This window comes from Schistosoma haematobium, chromosome 4 (genome assembly GCF_000699445.3).
Source record: "Schistosoma haematobium chromosome 4, whole genome shotgun sequence".
NCBI lineage: Eukaryota > Metazoa > Platyhelminthes > Trematoda > Strigeidida > Schistosomatidae > Schistosoma > Schistosoma haematobium.
Window position 1 is genome coordinate 12,966,494 of NC_067199.1, and position 22,022 is coordinate 12,988,515.

General features: G+C 34.9%; 1 protein-coding gene across 1 annotated transcript; it reads left to right on the forward strand.

The window, feature by feature from the left end:
• The first annotated feature begins 4,613 nt into the window (after positions 1-4,613).
• Positions 4,614-19,018, forward strand: NUP54 (Nuclear pore complex protein Nup54). Its single transcript, XM_051215705.1, has 8 exons — positions 4,614-5,205; positions 6,434-6,857; positions 7,812-8,297; positions 9,925-10,109; positions 11,186-11,308; positions 12,182-12,289; positions 14,171-14,458; positions 16,161-19,018. Exons 2-8 carry the CDS (start codon positions 6,434-6,436, stop codon positions 16,356-16,358), a joined length of 1,812 nt encoding a protein of 603 aa, XP_051066236.1. The 5' UTR covers positions 4,614-5,205; the 3' UTR covers positions 16,359-19,018.
• The last annotated feature ends 3,004 nt before the right edge of the window (positions 19,019-22,022 follow it).

Here is a 22,022-nt window from a genome sequence, read left to right on the forward strand (position 1 = left end):
GTTAGGTGCTGACTGCGAGGTGTGATTTCGAAGTTAGTTGGCTCGTCACACCACTCCCGTCTAACCCGAGTAGGCCTCCGTTCATTCGACATAGATCATCTACATTAGTGATCCCCAGTGTATATAAGATGGAAGAGCTAGGTTGTCTGCGTAATCCAAATAGTCTGTCTGCATCCAAGCTGTCATGGACGAGGTTGCTGGTACTGTATACAACCCTCCTTGTTTATCTGAGCTCGAGTCTGGCAGTAGCCATAGAAAGGCTGTCATCGTATCAAACTCAAACCTACATTTACTCATCGGTAACACGGCTAATTTATTACAAGATAACTATGAGAAGGTAATTGTCAGTCGATGTACAAAGAGTATACCACATGTGTACTTATGTAAACTAGGTACGTTCGATAATGTCATTGCTTTTGCATATGCCACAATTTTTCACGATTCGGTTTCTCTCTTCAGACCATCCCTTCTACTATATAGTTTAGTAATTATTCTCGTGAATAGCTCATTTGGCATGAGACTTAGGACTATGTTTTCAAATATGCGTAAAATTTATATCTTTCTTTTTTAATATACATTACTGGATTAGAAGAAACAGTAACAATACAGAAATGTAATGAAGGTACGCGATATAAAATGAATGGCTCATGTGGTGGCACCAAGAAAAATGAAGCCTGTGAAAATTGGTTATATGGTCGTGATATTAACAGCTTTCTCTTCATACTACTAGCAGTGTCACTTGTAAAAGTGTAGATATAACATTAGATATAGAAAATAATAAACGGAGTAGCCTGTGACTTTAAACACCTTTGAAAAGCAACAAACATGCTGCTAAGTTGATCCTTAATTTAATGCTTTTTTTAACAACGACAAGTGTGCCAATGATTAAGCGATAATAGAACAAATAATTAACTTGAAAATTTAGCTATTCGGCATCATAGAACCTCTTACTAAGGACGATGGATCAGAGGTTTCCAGTCAGTGATTGTGTGATGTGTGTTACTTGTCGATAAATATAGGTAGTGTATGCCATCAATCAAAAGTGAAATGCTTGGAGGCAGAACGTTAAGGAAATTAAAGAAGTAGAACGAGGACAAAGAACAATTGATGTGTAAACGAAAGAACAATGAAGTCTGAGACGATTGATTGACATTTTGCAAATGAAGTATTTACTGTATGGCTTTCAGATTTTACTAAGATGTTCCGTAATTTCATACTCAAATACATTTGATTGCTCGCACTTGTTTTTTCGTTCACTACACTTGCGACGTCTTAAAACATGTAACACGGTTGGACAATCAGAAACCCATCTGCTGTTCATTATAGTTATCATTCATAAAAGATATAGATCTTGATGGAATTGGTGGTGAAAGCCAACAGTAAAGCACCGGTCCTACTCTCATCAGACTCATAAAAAATAACTAGGTCGTATTGGCACGTAACTAACCCCTCGTAAGGTTACTAAAATAAGGTCAGTCAAGACGAGAATGCTTGGAATAAAATAGTCCATCCAGACAATTTTTTATCCAGAACGAAAATGACAGATCTGTTAAGTCTTAAGAAATTCGACGGATGTCATGTTTGGCAGTGAGGTATTTATCGTCCATTCGTCTAGATTTTGTATTGACTTTATAACATCTGAGCAAATTCACTGTCATCTGAAGTGTTAAAAGCAATTAGAAAACCACTGGACAGATTGTTAGCGGGACACAGACTGGATTAAAGCATGCTCAGTGCACGACTGCTTTGGTGCACGCTGATTGGCTTATTTTTATCCAATCAGGACTAGCCGATAGTTAGAGAATACTCTAGAATCTTCTCATGTAAAAACTATAAATATACTAACGTTTTCCCTATTGTGCTTCTTATTTCCATCTAACCTTGTTATTTGGAATATAATCTCTTTCCTGTTCAACCGTGTTCTGATTTGGGGACTTGTCGAGTGAATCGGTGTCCGAGAATACTAAGCAATAGGAATAGCTTGGGTCATTACCGTAAGAATGAGATTATAACACAGACGAACCACTTAAATCTTCGTCATTTTTTATATACTTACAAAGCTAACTAATAAGCATACTACTTTACCCTCGTTAAGTTAGATTATGTTTCTTCTGTAAAGACAAATGTATTTTATGTGCATTACCGTTATTTGCACTTATAATCTGTTTCTCATGTATAATAAGAATTTTATATGGTTGGAATATGTAGGTCAGTAACACCTATCCTCCTTGCAGAAGCTAGTTAAATTTCTCGATCTATCCGCTCATATGAACGTCCGGAAATCGTGCACATGAAATACTCATAACTGGTAACTTATCTGCTTGCTAGTATAAGCACACCGAGTAGACATAAGACTTGTATTGGCATTGGACCATAACCACACAATCCTCAAAGCTGAACACGAGACTACTCAGAAAATAGATATTCAATATTTAACGCGGAGAATTACCTAACGATGGAAAAGGCGGGAACAATTAGTTGGATTAATTGAAGTTGATCGGATGACATGGCTCGACCATGCAGGCGTGATACCTGCGGAATGTTACCTTATGTCTTTTATTCATTTTAAATATATTGTTCTTTCTCTAGCCTAAGCTTGTTCTCCATTATGTATTGGTAATTGTTACGATACAGTGAGTTGGTGTAGACGACGATGTGACTTCCACGTAAGATCTTATATATTAGGCAGTTATATCATGACAAATGTGCAGTTTTAGGATTAGGTCTTATATTAGAGCAGTACTAATATCATAGTAGACCGTAATTCTACATTGGTAAGCCCGACCAAAGAAACGCAAACTATTATTATTAATCCGTATTTCCACTTTAACTTTCTCGATTGACTATATTTGTGTAAACCCATTATTCTAATAGTCTTCATAGTAGACCATAATTCTACAGACTCACGATATTGGCAGGGGTCTAACGTTCATAATCATCAACACTGCTTTCCAACTAGATATATACATAATTTTTTGTCAGCCCCTTAAATTTTTATTCTTCAAGATATTAAACTTAACCGTCAGTTTTTAATATGGCGTTCAAGTTCGCACTAGTTTACGTTACCTCAATATTTTACGAACTCTGAATTAAGTACAGTCATAGTTGAAAAGCGATTTACATACAGCGTCATCGCTAAATCTGCTAAAGCTATACGTTATTATGTTGACAAATGGATCAGCGGTTGTATATATCCCTGAATTCTGTTTCTTTATACGGTTGTGAATTTCAGTGGTGGTTAAATCAGAAAATCGTACGCCTCAGATTAAAAACCTTATCATTACATTCTGCTTCACACATTTTTCTCTTCCTACATCAGATCTCATTTTTCTTGGGAATTTATGTTGCCTGTTCTCATCCGAACGGTTTGTAGTACATGTAAAAGATTTTAAACCGACAAGCTTTTCCCTTATTTGGGAGGAATAATGTACTCTTTTAACCAGATGAAATGAACTGTTGGTTTTATCTAATTACATTTGGGGAGAGTAGATAGATACTTTTGTATGACATAATGGAGAAATGGAGTTTACTCACACCATAAGTACCAAATTAGTATTATTAATTTTATGTTGTTTCGGAATTACGGTTTACATAATCAGTATGTCCTTCACACTGTCGTAAAGCACATGTTTATTTTATCTTCCACAGTTTGATTTCTAGAGTTTTGGCTGTGAATTCTCTAAAACAACAGGTTTTTTAAATATTCGACACTGACGCTGACCTTTTAGTTTTACTGGAAGCTGACTGCACAAAGGAGATTGGAAAGGCGTTCAAACCAGTTTCGACATAGAACTCTAAGACTGACTGGAAAATAGCTTAGCAGTCAAACGTTAATATCATATATAGCTCCCTTCTATCCATCATTTTATTTATCTATGTTTATCTTCAGGTCAGTTGGTTAAATGATATTTGATTGCCAGTATTTTTCCCCTTTGTCATGTCTTTATCATCGTAACGTTAGTAAAAATCACATTCACTACACCCTTATGATCTCATTAAAAAATTCGTCACCATTTACCTCATATAAGGAAAGATGTTACCTTTTTGAAAGGATGCCACAAGTATCCGAAGTTTGACAACGCCTTAACCAGTAACACTTTTTAAAATGTAAACGTGCCAACCCAGTCAAGAGCGAAGAGGTTCAAAGACATATTTCATAGACTATCGATATATCGAGAAGTGATCAATCTAAGCTGGCTAGCGGTCGTAGGAGATGTGAAGCATGGTGTACTCACTCGCGATATGATGCGAATGCGTGTCCGAGCGCTTTCAGCTAGGTGAGTCCATCAAAACTAATGTTGTCAGTATCAAATGTCGAAGACTTACAGAGATATTGATTTCGGGGAGTTATATATAGCTAAATTTGTAACTCATTCAAAGGGAAATGACCATAAAACTATTTGGCTTAAAAACAATTTTCCATTAGCCCTTATGTAAGTTACGAGTTCGTGATATGTTTCGTACAGAAGGTTTTGTTGTGGGACATGGTAGTCATATGTCAATTTGCTTATTTTCATTTTTATTTAGATGGATCGATAATGCGCTTTGACATTAAAACGTACTTTAGATTACACAGAAATGGCAGTTTGTTATTTCCGCCATGAATATTTCGAAAAATATCGATTTCTATCGTTTAGTTAAAGTTCGAATATATTTAACTGAGGATTGGGCATTAAAAATGAAAAATTTCAAGGCCTCTACAGAAAACTTGCTCAAACCTCAAGGTTAGCGTGTTCGGGTTTTAATAGTTGTTAGGTTTTGTCTGTTGTCGTTTGGATCACTTAACTAAGTTTCTATCCCGAAGGTTCATTAACTTCAAAATTGACAATCTAATTGCGGGTTTTCATAAATTATCAACTATAGAAAGCCGTCAATACACTAACCCAAGCAAACAGTAATAGGGAAATAAAGGTGAACTTGGGGCGAATATAAGCGACATTATTCAGGAGGATTTGTAATTAAGAGCTTCCTTCTTTTGTTCACGATGGGGAGATAATGAGTCATTTTAAGTCCACCTTTATTTCCGTATTCTTGTTTGCTTAGGTAGGTAAGCCTGGTGAAGCCTATAGGCTTTATGACTTTTCTGAGTAACTGACTTTCTGTCAGCATATCTGGGTACTCATTAGTTAATGACGCATGATTTAAATAACACCACTTTCATTCATAAATTCGGACTTACAAATGTGATACTAATGACTGAATGATGTAAGTATTTATTTACTCCTTAAATTTTGTTCTCGGCTTCATGTTTCCATTCTCTTAGTACTATAATGGAAGTCAGAAAACTTGCCGCTCGTTTTTAAGCAATCTTTTGTCCGAGAAGGTACTCAACTGATAGAGCTGTTCGTCAACAATTATGGAAAAATCTAGGCACTAATGAAACAGTGGTTCTCTAAAAAAAGAATTTGAGTAGAGTTCCAAAACAACTTGTAGTTTTCCAGTTTTACTGGTTTTCTCCACAACAGTTCTGTTCAATGAATGGTTAAAAGTAATGTCTACAAGTTATAAATTCAGATGTCCGAACGATTGTTTAATACTGTATGTGTTTTAGATGCTCAGTCTTTTTTCGAATTGCCTAGTATTCGGTAGTATCTTGGCACTTAAAATAGTTTTAAATAAATCTTAGGTTGACTCTATTATCTGTTTTAAAGCAAGGTATACCGTGTTATTGAAAATTGGAGAATCAAACAAAGATATCCTGGCTACCTTCGGATTGGAATTATTCCAACTTTGTTCTTGGCAATATAGACTGAAGAAAAATTTCTCTGGGTTAGGGGTTGATGTTTACCTGAAGTTTGGGTGCTTTGATTATATGTACAAATCGCTTGATGTCAAGAAACTAGAGAAGCTAATCCCAAAAACTTGACTCTTTATGGTGATCCTTAAATCAAAACTAGTCCTTATTTAAAAGTACTAAGGAAACATGGTATGATTACGTAGTGTAGCAAATATTATGGACGCTCAGCTACCACTTAGGCTTTCCTTGTTGTTTAGCATTGGAGTAGTGTTGTTAACATTATAATTGTTTTAATGTGGAGCTTAGTAAATTAGGTTGATGGGCGATTTTTTCTGGCCCTGACTTTCCACCTTCCTATGAGTCTTCGATTGTACTTATCAGCGAACTGTAGCCTAGTAGTTTCGACGCTTGACTTTTCAACGTTGATTTCAAGTCCTGAATTCATTTTAGTTAGTTGGCTTACATGTACAATCCTCACAATAAGTTTATCTAAAGGTCGAGTATTTAAACCTTTATTTCCTCTGTAAACCTGTGTTTAGGTAAACGTTTTATTACCAGTATTTTCCATACACTTCATGCATGTTGGGGATTCAATTTACAGTGGTGAAAGTGGAATTTAAGTGTAACGTGACATAATATAAACTTGTTTTCCATATATAAAAAAATCATAGGACTAGTGTTTTGCTTGATTTCCAGATGAGTTTATTTGGATCTCCTAAGTTATTCGGGTTTTCACAACCGACGACAAGCGCTGTTAGTGCAGCTCCAACTCTTGGTTTCGGATTACAGCCATCACTTGCCAGTACAACGACACCATTTGGAAACTTTGGTTTGGGGTCTACTGTTTCAACTATGAGTTCTGGATTGTTTCAAGCTGCAGCGGCAAAAACAACCAATACAACCTTCCCTGGATTTGGACAAAATTCAACTCCTTTTCAAGGATTTAACCTAAACACTCCGAAAACATCCACTGGGTTGTTTGGTTCTACTTTTTCTGCTCCCACCACTAGTACTCAGATGGGTTTAAATCTATTCGGATCACAGTTTGGTCAACAAGCGTCTCAGAATACTGGATTTAGCTTCACACAACCAACTCAAAGTTTGTTCAACATCCCAAAAAGTGAGTTGCTCTATCGTTATCTTCAGATAAACTTTTGTGATTAATTCTATTTTTTATTTTAATTTTACGTGACTGGTCTAAGTCGTTTTACGATAGATTTTGTTGAGTTTTCGATGTTCAGCATGAGATACGCAATGGTTAAAAGTGCTATTTGTTGTAAGCACTATTGTATTAAGTTTCGCCTTAAAGTTATCTTAATAATTACTTATTATATGTGGTGGTTAATTTTGTATTAGTTCCAGAACTTGAGAAGGTACCTCTGAAGCTTTATGTTACTGTACTCTCAATAAAGGAACCCAATGTACTTATCTTAATGAAGAAAAGCTTTTGCTGTCGGCTTAAATGTCTTAATAAATGTTTATTTAGCCAGCTATAATTTATATCTTGTTAAACAACAGCGCGAAATTTATTTACTTATTTTATGTATATATGTATGGAGTTACCTATTCTTTTCTATACAAGAAGTGTAAGAGAAACTTGTTGATAAATTATATACTAGGAATTCCATATTGTGCTAGCAACATAATACTAAATGAGGCCATAAATTGTTATCGTTATGCTGTTAGTTTTGAACCATAATTTGAATTGGTCACGTCAGTCCTACTTTTTCGTTCTCCAACTGTTGATAAAATTATGAAAAGTATCCTAAGAAATGCTTGTTGGTTTGTTTGTAGGCTCAAAACTCACTCTACTTACTTCTATTTGGGTAACAAATTCATGCCACTAGCATTCCCCTAAGATTAATTCAAAGTGAATTTAAAACAACTGTACTTGGTTACTGAGTTACAGACTTTGTGACATATCGTGAATGTTACTTTAGTAAAGTCTTTCAACTTTAAGTATGTGGGTTATTACCACCTTGCTAATGACATTGCGTTTCTTCATTCCATAATTAAAGTTTGTATTTTGTGTGTTATGCAGCAGCTGACTGTAAACATTTTTCGTTTATTATAGCGCAAGGTTTCGGTTTTGATCAAAGTCTTCCTGTAACTGCTCAGCAGCAACAACAACAGCTACAAGTTGCACAACAGAATACAGTGGATGCTTTTTTTGCTTCTCTATCTCAGCCTATGCTATTTGGTGATGAACGTGATTCAGTTATAGCACGTTGGAATCAACTGCAAGCAATGTGGGGTACTGGTATTGGTTACAGTGCTGTAGGTATGGTGAATTATACGCCAGAGAATACATTTGCTCGATTAAAATCTATTGGATACAATGTTTTGCCTACAAGTACTGATGCTGATGGACTTGTTTGTTTATATATTGGTCGTCCATTCTCTGAAGTTACAAATCAACGTCAAGCTGTACAAGATATTTTATTCAGACTATTAGGTGGTCGTCCTAATTTACAGCTGATGGTGGAAGAAATTCGTCCATGTGCTGAAGCTGAAGATAGTACTGAGGTCATATTGAAAGTTGTGGAACGATTAGCCACTGGTAAGTTAGTTCATTTGGTCTATAAACTGTATCAAATTATTAGTATGCTGTTGTTTTTAGTAAGTGTTTAACGTTTTACACACCTTTTTGGTGTAGTTTTAGCTGTCATTTGTTTCCCAGTTAGATCATATTACTCAGTGTGAATTCGTCAGCATAATATTATCTAACATTTTTGAGGGATATTATGACCCATAATTTTCGTCACAATGCGTTTTTAGTTAACATATGGCTGTAGTATCATTTTGTTGAGCTATCTCATTAATTAATCATAAAAATTTACAACCCTATACTTTCACTATTCCTAGTCCTCCTGAGCGTTATCTAATTAATTTTTTTTCTAAAATCAAGATTTCTTCATTCAGTTGTTCTGGAAAAATACGTTGGGTAAGTGTCAGATGTAGGCTCTTGTGTTAACATTATTCTTCTCGGTTGTTTAAGTAGTTGTATCTTAGAGCAGTATATTTCAATAAATTTATACGAAATATGTTTATTGAACATAGAGAATACCGAATAGCTCTTAAAATTTGTTCGACAGTGTTGTGAAACTATTATCTAATATAATGAGACCATTAGATCAGGGTATCTTATGTCATTCACCCAACGGGACACATCGCATATTTCTACTAGAAATCAATGTATTTAAGCCTTGTTGATCAAAAGCAAAAGCATGATTCTTGCTCAGACAGAAAGCCCTTTATAATTATTCTAATTGACTATATCATGATTGTCCGACTTTTTCGCGGTTCACCATCACTAATATCTGGGAGTTAATATTTTAACTTTTCCTCTATATTTCTAATTTCAATAATAATAATAATAATAATAATAATAATAATTTTAAGAATTCAATCACTCAACTAATATATATATATATATATATATATATATATATATATATATATATATATATATATATATAAGCAAATATCGGAAAATCAAATCAACAGTGAGTCCTCTGAGGATAGTTTGGTAGAATTACTCCTAAGATGTACGCTGAACATTCATTTTGTCTTCCACAATAGTTATTATAGACAAATTGATAAAATAGGGATGGCCTAATTTTATCTGACTTCAATAATTCCTGAGTTATTTGTAAAAATACAAAATGGATTTTATTTACTTCATAACTAATTATTTGTTTCATAAGTAATTGGTGATTTTGTGTACACAGTACTCTACAGTTTTCGTATAAACGTCGGCTTTCTATCCATCGGACATATTTCCACTTACCTGAATTTTTTGTCGGTTCTATAGCTCTACACTCAGTTGTTTCTGAATCTAAAAGAAAGAATCCACTTAACTTTGTACAGATATGGTACCTGCAGACATCAAATAAGAGGTGTGTTTCTGATGATAATATGACAGCCTATATTCTTCTCTTTTTGGTTTTTACTACAGCTAGTATTATTTTTGTCAACATCGTATTAACTGACTTTCAATATGTTGATGTGATGTATGTCAAGTTGAACGGATTCACATTTATCCTAAATCATTTAGTAATGTTTACAAATAGGTATGGTTTAAAGTGTATAGTGTGCAAGTACACATCTTTAGTGATCTAACTCGAATAGTTAGTTTAATTAATATTCTAGCGTTTTGAAATTGTATTTCACTCTTCCTATTGAAGGTACAACATCGACTATATCTGCCACTGAACTTGCAAAGTATTTATCAAGTCCATCAGTTGTGCCGCAACTCCAATCACAATTATGTGTGAACCGTTTAATTCCGGAAATATCTCCATCTGCTGCGCAGATAGTTGCATATAATGAGAATCCACCAGCTGGCTTTGACAGACTAATATGGCAACAGGTAAATCTGTAGCACATTAGGTGCGAAATATTTTCATTTTCCTGAACTTTTTAAGATATTTTTGTGCATTTATTATTTCTTAATTATTTTGCCGGATACAGATTCTTGTACTTGGCTTCGAGCCACATACTAAGTAAATGGACTAGTGATACTACTCAAACCTAATAAAGTGGAGCAAATTCAAACCTACAACACATTGACTGAAAGTGGGAGGCCTCAACCTGATTCATTGCTCCAACTTATACATTCAGCATTTAATTGTCTGACCGACTGGATCTCCTTACGTTGCTCCATTGCCTTGTGGGTCAGACCTTCAGGTCGAAGGCTCCGGGTGTGTGGCTCCCTAAGAAAACCACCTGCTTCGGTTTGTGCACCCGGGCAGTATCACAGCCCTCACACATATCAAATGAGATTTGTGTGGCGCATATGTCTTTGGTGCCTCCTTGTACCAATATTTATGTGTCAAAATAAATAATAAATAAAATAATTATCTGACCACTGTGTAGTGGTTAAACAATAGTCGGTTTTCAATCACTAGGTTGACGGTTTAAAGTCTTTTTCAGTTATTTCACTTTAGGTAGTTAGCTAGTGTTGCTAGCTCTCAAACCTTAAATGTGACTCATCGTCAACTACATAAACCTGTACTTGATAAATGGATCAAATTATTGTTAAAATCGGGTATCGTCACTGTTCCACATTAGTTCCATCTTCAGTTTGTATAAAATTAAGTAATAACTTTAGTACAATCGGTATAATATATAAACTAATACATGTACTTTTAAATATTTAGTGTTCAGTAACCTGTTTGACGTAATGTATAAATTTCAAGTCGTTTGAATTGATGTATTGAGTCATAAAATCAGTAAATAACCACGAAAGCTTATGTTCGCAACAATAGATGGGGTTTTACTCATGTTTTTTAAAAAAATTATTCGTTATTTCCATGTATTCTCAGTAATTCTACTTATTTCTGTATGAGAGATTCACTTCATCACTTTTTATCAACTATATGTATATTATCGAAACGTTGGTCACTCTTTTTGTTTACAAAATTGAAATTTCTGAACTATATCTAGGCCTGTCTCGACAATCCACATCCTGATCGTATGATCCCAATTCCATTTATTGGATTTCCTGACTTGAAGCGACGTAAATGTGATCAACTTGCGTACGGTGAACAGCAGAGCAGTATGATTAAGGTATGATATCTTATTTTTTCCATTGAATTGCTTTATTTGCGTAACTTTTGTAGACTGTTTCACTATCAGTTTATTTTTATCAACAAATAAACATCTTATCTTTTTTTGTTGAAGTATGTTTGTACCCGTTAGTGTTTTCTGCTAGAAGTATGTGAATAGCTGGGACCTTATAGCTGGCTCCATCGCAAAAAAAATAGTTTTTGAGGTACCCGAAAAGAAAACTAGACCGGTAGTGGTTTTGGCGACCCAGAGGACAACTGCCTAAACGCAATCACACGTAGCCTTTATCCGAGTAGTTCTTCATGTATTAGCTCTGTACGTTAAAGGCTTTACTATTGGCAACAGAAATTTGTGGGGCAAGGTGGGGCGTGCTAATTTTAAAGCTTAGCTATTCACAGTGCTATAGATGCCTGGTCATATGAGGAAATACCTCACTGTTACCACATTCCAGTTCAATTAGCAGTACGGCTTTGCCCTCGGACCTTAATTGTGTTTGTTGGTCAGATAATTAACCATCTATCTAGGTACATTGTTGATAATGTACGTATATCCCATGGTTGCTTTAATCACCCGACACTCAATAAAGTTTATTTAAACTCATTGATTATTTTATCAAGCATTCATTATCATACAAGTATCTTCTGATCGATATTAACGTTGCTGAAAATATTACATTATCAGTATATCTATTTACTTATGTTCATATTTCCACAACTGTATTTCACTTTTCTTTGTTCATTCATCTATACTGCGTCCACCCTCCCTCCACCACATTGTCTTAAAATGCCTCTCTAAAATGACTTTCATCAAAGTCTTCTTATTCATATTCATTCACGTGGTAGTTTATATGTGTTTAATATATTACCTTTTTAGTATATCACTGAGTTAGTGTCTAAACTACGCACTGGTCAACTTGTTATGTCACAACGACTTATTCAATTGAAACGTAAACAAATTGAATTAAGTCATAGAGTATTGAAAGTGAGTTAATTATATGTTCTTTTATTGTTAAACACTATTATTTAATATAAATATATGCATAGATATGTTTGAAAATCAGGTATATTTGAGCAAATGTTTTTATTGTTTACCTCATATTGATTTCTCATATATATTGTTTTCAATGTATCAATGTGAAGTATAGATAATTGGTCCAAAGTGCATTTGTTCTAAGTTCAAATTTATGCAAGTGACTTAGTTTCTAAAATGTACTTTGAATCTGTTTATTACTATGGAAACTAGCTATCAAAGCTAATTTCAACAAATACTGGTTAATTGTCAAGGATTTGCTGTACATAACAAATAAATTTACATGTTCAGGACAAGAAATCATTATTTTGGGTACTGTAGACTGACAGCGAATCTGGCGCACTTTTTTTCGGTTCAAATAACCGCGCTTAACATATTGATATTATCAAAAGTAATTAACCACAGGGAAATTGAAAAGAAGAAGTTAGTTAAAACAGAAACAAAGACTAAAATTAATGAATAAATATGTATTATTACAACTAATGTAAGACCTTGTTACTTTAAATTTTCAGTCAACAGTTTCAGTTACTTAAAAAACATTTGACCAGAAAGTATTTACTTCTCTATACAATACTGACCAAATGTCAGACGTCTGATGTGACATTTTATACTGACATTCGTCCAGCTATTTTCATCATTATTATTTTCACTTCAATCAGCATAGTATATATCTGTAAGAAATGACTAGTTTATACATCATACACACCCTAACCACTGTAGTCAATAGAAATCTGTTATCGATCTCTCTCCTCAATAATAAATTCAAAGCCTGCTCTATTATGAAATCAAACATCTAATTTATGCAGTAGTCTCGATTAGTGAATCGCTATTCGTTCAAAGGTATAAAAATGTCTTTTCAACATAAGTTACTTTAGATATCTCACTTCGAATGATCAACAGGCCAGTACATTTGATTTAGTTATAAACATAATAAATAAAATTCAGTCTATAAACTTTAAAGTAACTATGTAATATTTGATCAAAGGAAGTTTTTTTATGGGCGGTTAATTGTTATGGGTTGTGAACAGAGAATTAGATTGCTCACGATAATTTATACAACACCATTAGGGGAGATTACGCAATGAATGCTGCAGAGTTATTTACTGTTCAAAAATCATATATACAAGTCGATGTGATTGTGAAGAATGACTGGCTGTTATAGATTTGTTTGTCACCGAAAATACATTGGAAATTTATCAATAGTTGAGTAAATTTCAACTGTCTACAACTCATTTATCAGTGACTTATCATCCATGCACAATTTATTAATGTCGTTGTAATAAATAACTACCATAACCAATAAATAGACTGGTGATCCGTTTACTAACGAATCCAAAGTGTATCCAGTCGGCAAATACTACTAAACCATTGATTGGTCATTGAGTAACCAATGTCCTGTCTGTTTAGTGGTGATGAAATTCTATCCATCAAGTGGTAATGTGGTCACTAGTCCAAATAACTAAAAGACTTGATAAATATGATATTGGTTACCATTCAGAGACCAATCACTTGTAAATATTTTAATCCTACTGTTGATCAGTCATGACTCGTATAACTCCTATGGTAGTATGTCAGGTTATGGAGCTAAGCTGTGCAATTTCGAACCACACAGGGAGTATCAGTTCGCTAAAGTTCCTAAGTACTTTTTTCTGATAATGAACAGCTAAAACAAAAATTAAGTTCGAGATTTCCTGTTGTCCACGTCTAGATATCTAACACAACTGATCTTCCAAATACTTTCCATTTTTCTTTCTAAATAGCAAATTGAAATAAAATTTAAGTTGTATAGTCTCTAATATTTATCTGTTTCCAAAACACATTTTTAATTCTAAGGTTCTCAAGCACCAAGAAGTGCATAGACGATGTGGATTTGCTATAAGTGTCGAAGAAGAGGGAATGCGTTGTGAGCTTGAAAGAATTTGGTCAGAACTTGTCGCTCCAAGAGGTTTACGTATTCGTTTTCAAGAAGCATTATCTACACTTCGTAATTCTTCTGAGTTTAACAAAAGAGATAAAGAAAATGTTGGATCGGTTTATAAAGGTGCTCATTCATTAGAATCTGGAGATGGTTATCCGTCAACATGGAGTTTAGATCCGGATTCGTTAAATGAACTGAAAGAGGTAAATTGTGTTTATACTTTATTAGTTAAGTGTATATTCAAGTTTTTAAGTATGCACTTTATATTCAGTTTATGTTTTTCTATAATTATTTAAAATTATGTATTTTTAGTAATTAGGATAGGACTCTGTATTAAGGTGTTTTCGTGCTTGTTAACATCTATCAAAGCGGCTAGGTATGTTTAGTGTAAAAAGTATAGCTTTGATCTGCGAGTAATTTTAGTGTTTCTACCCATTCTACTCATAAGTAGCCTAAATTATTTGGTAAACATTTTACAGACACATTTTCTACACTAGACTCTAGGTGTCTTTTTGAAATTTAATATAGATTGTGATTTCTTTTTTAACTTAAGAAACCTAGTAGTTCTATTTCGTGCCTACCTGTAATGTCTCTATCGATCGTTTTAAGAAATTCCTATGTAAAGCTGTACTTTTGATTTTAATACTTCATTTTCGTATTATTCAGTCATTAGTTTGTTCTCTACCCCATCGACTCGGCTAATGATTTTAATCTTCACGCAGCATAATACAGTTTATAGAGCTGTAAACGATTACTGACTTGGGTACAATCTGGAGGCACTCAGTTTGTCATTTCACTTAGGTGTAATGTACTGACGTTGTGTTTTGAATTACTGTTTTGTATATACTGCCCAGGCTCAAGTAATTTTTAATGAAATGTTGGTATGTTTCAATGAGTCGTTTCACTTAAAGTTGAATCTAAGAAACAGAAGCATCGTAGATGAAAATATTTTGATCGTAGATGTTGATTGTGGGACATATTGATGGTTCTCAGTCCTATAACATAGTGACTCCTCCCATATGCCCTGATACGGCCGAGAGTGGGGAGCATCAGCTCTCCCTCTCGAAATGCTCTCAAGTGGCCACGTGCATACATTCACTGCCAGAGAAGTCCTACTCACTGCCTTCTCACTGCATTACTATTGTTTACGAAATTGAGAGGACGAAAAGCGAATGTCCGGCGCTTTAACCAGGTTGGTGGATATGGAGGATCCACCCAGGGGAGTTGAAAAACTCTGATTCCAAACTAATGGTTTACATGGGCTCCAGGATTCTAAGGGAACAAATGACGTATGAACCAATCGTTGGTCACCGACTACCATGGGACTGCATCTCCTAATGTTGCTCCACTGCATTGTGGATTAGACCTTTATGTCAAAGGTTCGTGGTATGGCCCCCTAAGAAAATCACCTGCTTCGGTTTGGGCACACGGGTAGCATCATAGCCCTCACACAAATCTAATGATCTATGTGGTGTATATCTATTTGGTGCCTTCTTGTACCTGTGTTTATGTGTTTAAATAAATAAAATAAACATAGTGACTTACATTTTCACGTTATTATGTAATCAGAAGCAATTATATGAAAGTCTAATTCAGGATAAATCAGTGCTAGAGCCTCTCAATATAATAGCGGATAAAGTGAGCTGGATTCACAGAGGGATCATCAATTCCGTGAGGATTACAGACACCGCTTGCAAATGAGAAACCTTAATCCAGAAACTGGGATACATACATACACATCATCAAAACATAGTGCCCGCTATGCTGAATCATTTGTTTATGTTATTTTATTTCGTTAAAATTCAGTTACCAATCTTAGTCATATAACCAGTGATTATTTTGTTGCTTTTTTTCATTAGTGGATGATTATAATCACCTTTCTGTTTGTATTATTTTTATCCTCAGTATTTAACTCAACGTCATAATGGTATTCGTGAAATGCAACGACTTATCACTGAAATGACAAACAATTTAAAAGTTATGGAAGATAATCCAATAACTAATATCAATCCATCTGTACATAAATCACCATTTGTAAACTCCCCTCCGATTGGTGGGGTGCACAAGGTGTCATTCGCAGTTAATTCTCGTATTGTTCATTGATTGTTTGTCTCTCGATATATGTTGGTGTATGTGTACTTTGTATACGTTTAATTTTGTACATGTTATATGCTTTGAAAACAATGTGAGTGTTTCCCTTCATTGTACAGATCATTAGTGGTATTTTTAATGTTTAATGCTGTTGGTTTTTTTGCTATCTAATCAATCGAATCGTCTATTTATTCCGTGTTTTCTTTTGTATTTTTCCTATTTTTTCTTCAATGTATTGGATTAACTAGTACACTTACACTTAGGTGGATTTGACACTTTTATTATGTAAAAGATTTAGATATTAGCAAAGATAAAATTAGGTGATTCATTTCGTTTCATCTGGGACTTATAACAGTGGTGTTTAATAATCGTTATAGTCACTGAGACACCTATAAAGTTCAGTGAATGGACTCTTGCTAGATATATATAATACAAAAATAATGGATGTTTCTACACAGTCTTTAATGCTTACCGTGAAGAAATACGTAATGTAGCGGAGCCATTGGAAAAAACTTAATTACCATAGTGCAAGGATGTTTGGGATAATTTCTCTTCCTCTAAGTGAAAATTTTCGTCTCAGGACTTATGTACGTCAGCCTCAAATCGGATTCAGGAATATTGTAGTCAAACACGTTGACCACATATCCTATATAATCGGGCATGTACCAAAAGGTCTCTTGACCGACTTGTACCCCCTATAGCGCAAATGTTCTTCCATGTATAAAATGAAGTTCTAACATTTAATAGATATGCGCATTTAAACCTACTCTGACAGATGCATTTTTGTAGTTCATGGTAACTTCATTATTAATGGACCCCAGCTAGTTCTATTCAACTCACAGCCTGGCACAAATGTGAGTTAGTCGAAGTTTCTATGCCATATCAGCACGATAAGACAAAATCAACGTGATAAGTAGCAAAGGAATCGAAGCTGTAGTAATATCACTTGGTTAGGAATACTAAATATCGAGCATATGGTTTTTTAATAACGGAATGATAAGGTATATATATAGAAATACCGGAACTCAAAATCGATAGTGAATGCATTTGGGCCGTTGTGATAAATTTCAAGCGATATCATTTAACGTTTCTAAACGGTAGCCGTGTTTATCATGCGGACTCCACCAGTTGGTGTGTGCTCGTTATTTTCTGTTTATTTTACAATTACATTAGGACGACTCAATCTCTCATAATAACATGCAGTCTTCAGTTTATTCACTCTGATGATTAGATTAAAGTCATCGGATTAAATAAAATGACCATACAATACTACCTGATTGGTGATAATCGGATCGACACCCAGGACAACATTCAACCATATAATATAATAGCCAAGAAGGACTTTAACTAATTGGTATCAATTTTTGACTCATTCGATTTGTATACCCTATGATGTCATATTGGAGCATATACTGGACATTCAGGTTTTATCGTATGTTACCTTCAGACTTTAAAATTCGCCTGAATAACGCATACTGAATCAAATAAATACAAAAGATCATATTGGGTTCGCGAAATATGTGGATGTAAATAAATAGATATTAAGTGGCTTTACAATGGATAGTAGTTAGTTTAAATTAAAAACCACAATCAATGTGTTAAATTCAAAAACAAGTTATTCTCAACTCAGACAATCATAATAGTGGCCAAACTGATAGAAATGTATCGGTTGATAGGAGAACAGCTCTTTTACGTCTAACCAATGAAATAAAAGGAAGGGGATCATATGATTTAAACTAGTTACTCATGAGGAATATAGTTATAATAAGCAAGTTCTACGCAGGCTGTTTGTCGGAACCCGATGATACAAATGTTATGACGAATATTCATTTAAGCATCATAAAAATTAAATCTATCGTCTCGAAGTGTGCTGTATCGAACAATGGTAATCTTAGGAGCTGCCAATTTATGTCTGGCGAATTAATCTTAGTAGTTAGAAACGAGATAGAAGCATCGGACAGTGGCTAACATAAAACTATATATATATAACTACACAATTTTGCGTGTAAGAAAAAGAAAATCATTTGGTCATTTTTCAACCCCACCTTTCAAAGATTGCACAGTCAGTACTGAAGTCTAATAATTTTCGTTACAAATTGTTGTTAGAAAATTTCCATTAGTAATAACAAATTCCTAATATCTGATAAATCTTGCGGATACTCAGTATATATTATTGAAGTGTATGTTTTATAGTGTGCTAGAAGTTAAATGATTTTGATCCATATTTTGAATGACGTATCGTAAGTTTGTAGTTTAGCGATATTTTCAACGTACAAAGTATATTTATATTTCTATCATTTATGAATGGGTTTATGAAGTATAAATACAGCTGATGATGACAGCTTGGGTGCTGTTAGAGGTATGAGGGCGGTTATCACTTCCCGGTTGCCCACACCGTGGAAGGGTTCTTCTGGAGGTACCTGAAAAGGAAATTGGATTAGAGGCGGTCTCAGTGACCTGAGAGCGTGACCGCAGTGCCCAAGGGACGACTGCTTGAGGCCGGTCGCGCACGGCCTTTTCGTGGGAGTTTTTTGACGTGTTAGCTCCGTTCTTCGAAGAGCCTTATCGCCGGAGACGGAAATCCGTGAGGTGTGCATTTTTAGGGTCGACCTTTTCTAACCCCACCCCTCCTTGTGGGAAGGCAGCATCGCTGTCATGCTGGTTGTCTGAAGGAAACACCTTACTGCTGTCACACCTCTGTACAGTCAGCAGTACGGATTCAAAAAGCTCGTTTGGCTTTTGCCAACTTACGTCACCTATGGCGAAGGCGAGATATCCGTCTATCAATAAAAGGACGAGTGTACTGCGCGGCAGTCCGTTATGTTTTAATTTACGGCAGCGAAACATGGCCATTAAGAGCAGAAGACACTCGTAAGCCATTAGTATTTGACCACAGATGCCTTAGAAATATTGCTGGCGTCTGCTGGGATCACGGGGTAAGTAATAGTGAGGTTAGACGCATGGTATTAGGAAATGATGGTAAATCAGTTGATGAGGTTGTGAATCTTCATGGACTGAGATGGTTGGGCCACGTGTTACGCATGCCTGAACACCGACTACCACGACGTGCAATGCTATCCGGTATTGGAGATGGTTGGAAGAAAGTTAGGGGCGGCCAAACCAAAACGTGGCATCAGTGCTTTGAGTCACTAACTTCTAGTCTGAGCCATGTTGGTAGATGCAGACTACTTGGTTGGGGTCCGCGTGACTATCGTAACCAATGGTTGGAGACTCTTGGTGACATGGCTCAGAATCGATCACAATGGCGTCGGTGTATACACTCCCTGTCTTCCCTTAAACTAAGAGATTAAAATCGCTTCATATCTTTCTTTCTACGAACCAATTCTTTCTTCTTGTACTATATTTCTATATGCAATCTTTCTCTTATATATTACCACCTTTGACCTAACCACTGCTATGAATCCGGTGTTCATCTTGTTGTGCTGATGCGGTATGGCAACCTGGACCGATGCACATATGTGCCTGGTCCTACGTTGTAGCTGACTGATGATGACAGCTGTTAACCTTAACACAACATTCGGATTCATGTAAAATTGCTTTGAATAGTTTATGTACGATCAGATTACTCGAAATTTATAGGATAAATAAGTCAATTTTTAGATCAACTCGGTCTTTTTATTATACTATCAAAATTCATACCATGTAATGTAAGATTAATAAAATAGAAAACGGTCCACTGGCACAACAGATTGGCAAGTTTTCATTTTACTGCCGATATATAGACGAAACGTTCATCTTTTATAACGACCATACTAACTTGATAGAAAAACTCGAGCGATTTAATGAAGTTCATCCGTCTTCAAAATTCACATGTGAGGAAAAAATAGACGTAAAATAGCCTTTCTAGATGTTCTGCTTACAACAGGAATAGATGGGTCACTAAGAAGGAACTTAGGCAAGAAAACTAATTAGACTGGCAAATAGACAATTCTTAGTTTTGTTTTTCTACAATATAAAAGGAATACGATTAAGATACTTCACTATAGAACTAAGACCATATGCTCTCTACATGTGGTTGAAGACGAAACAAAGGCATTGTACACAACCCTGAAAGGAAACGGATATCCGGAGGACTTTATGAATAAACATTTAACCAATAGAAGAGATCATAAGGAATGCTTAACCGTGAACAGAGAGTCTCTGTATGTACGCTTAAAGTTCACAGGCGAGGCACCTAGTGAAATGTTAAGTCTAAAGTTTCGCAGATCAAGTCAAAAAGCGTTTGATGCAGGTAAACTACAATTAATATTTTCTACCCATCCGATAGTCATTTCGAGGTTGAAAGATCAATTGACTAGACTAGCCACTTTTTTCTGTATCTATCAATCCAACAGCTCATGTGGAGCGAGTTATATTGGCAGGTGTTCTAGCAATTTATATATTCGGACTGATGAGCACCTCCCAGTGTGGTTAAGTAAAGGTGTAGTTAAAAATGTTAACAATTCCATTCTAGTTTATTTAATTCAAACGAGACATACAACCAACATGCAGTAATCTTTCACAATAATATATCGTGTTAACATCAATCTGCCTAATTCTTTTAGGGTAAGCATCCTGCAGACGGCTGAAACAATTGCTATTCGGATCAAAAAGCCAGAGTTTTGCATCCAAAAGAAATATGGTCAGCCGCTCCTTTTACCCTGGACAGCTTCGGACCCAACTAGTTCATAATCAGTTTTATGGTATGGTGGCGTAATTGGATTAGTGTTCACCTTTATTTCTTAAACTTGTCCATACATCTTAACATTATTATTATTGCACTTGCTAACCTCTTTAAGACATTTATTCAGCATCCACCCCTATCTACTAATTCTTGGCTAATTCATATTATTCTACATATTACGTAATTTCTGGTTTGTAACTGCACTATTATCTCTCTCAACAGATGTCAATCATATTTATTCTGATTATTTATCTAACGATTTCATTTATTGGATAAACTTATTCAGGTTAACACTTCATATTAGTCAGCCCGCCATTGACGACTTAATTTTATTGTATATGACAAACAATCCTTGATTCACATGTTGCAATTTCCAAATGATGTACTCTGTCTTAAATCTGGCCAATGTTATGGATTATTAATTTAGATATGAGATAACTGTAGAACCTGATGAGAAATTATTGAAAAGAATATTCATCGTTCATATAATTCACCAGGTATAAATGTGATAGTTTTAATTTCATGTTTCATCTATAGTAAATATAGACCTATATGCTTACGAATCACTGAGTAATAATCAGTTTCGTGTTTGTCTACTTTGTAGTACTAGTGATGTCATGATAAATGTTAGTTGTCCTCGCCATGTAGTCACTTTTAGAGGCTTCTCTAATCAATGGGAAAAATATATTTTAAATAAAGCCATATTGTTTTTAACTTGGGCGTATGAAGATCGAACATCATTTCGTGAGGGAGGATAATGTCGGAGATTCAAAGGTACCTATATTTTTTAATCAGGATCTAAGCTTCGAATCTTCTCCTATTATAAGCATTCATTCGACCTATTGGCTATTAGTATTTGAATTATTATTCTGAGGTCATTCCCAGTCTATTAGTTACAGTCTCTCACAGATACTTTGGGATTGATCTTGTATAATTGTTATTTTCTACTGTATGATATGATGCAGTCTGGTTTGCTTGTATATAAACTGCGT

Excerpts from the sequence above, each read along its gene's own strand:
- NUP54 (XM_051215705.1), top strand. The coding sequence starts at position 6,434 with ATGAGTTTATTTGGATCTCCTAAGTTATTCGGGTTTTCACAACCGACG. Across the intron at positions 10,110-11,185 it reads ACAGACTAATATGGCAACAG|GCCTGTCTCGACAATCCACA; the intron begins GTAAATCTGTAG and ends AACTATATCTAG. Across the intron at positions 12,290-14,170 it reads TAAGTCATAGAGTATTGAAA|GTTCTCAAGCACCAAGAAGT; the intron begins GTGAGTTAATTA and ends TTTAATTCTAAG.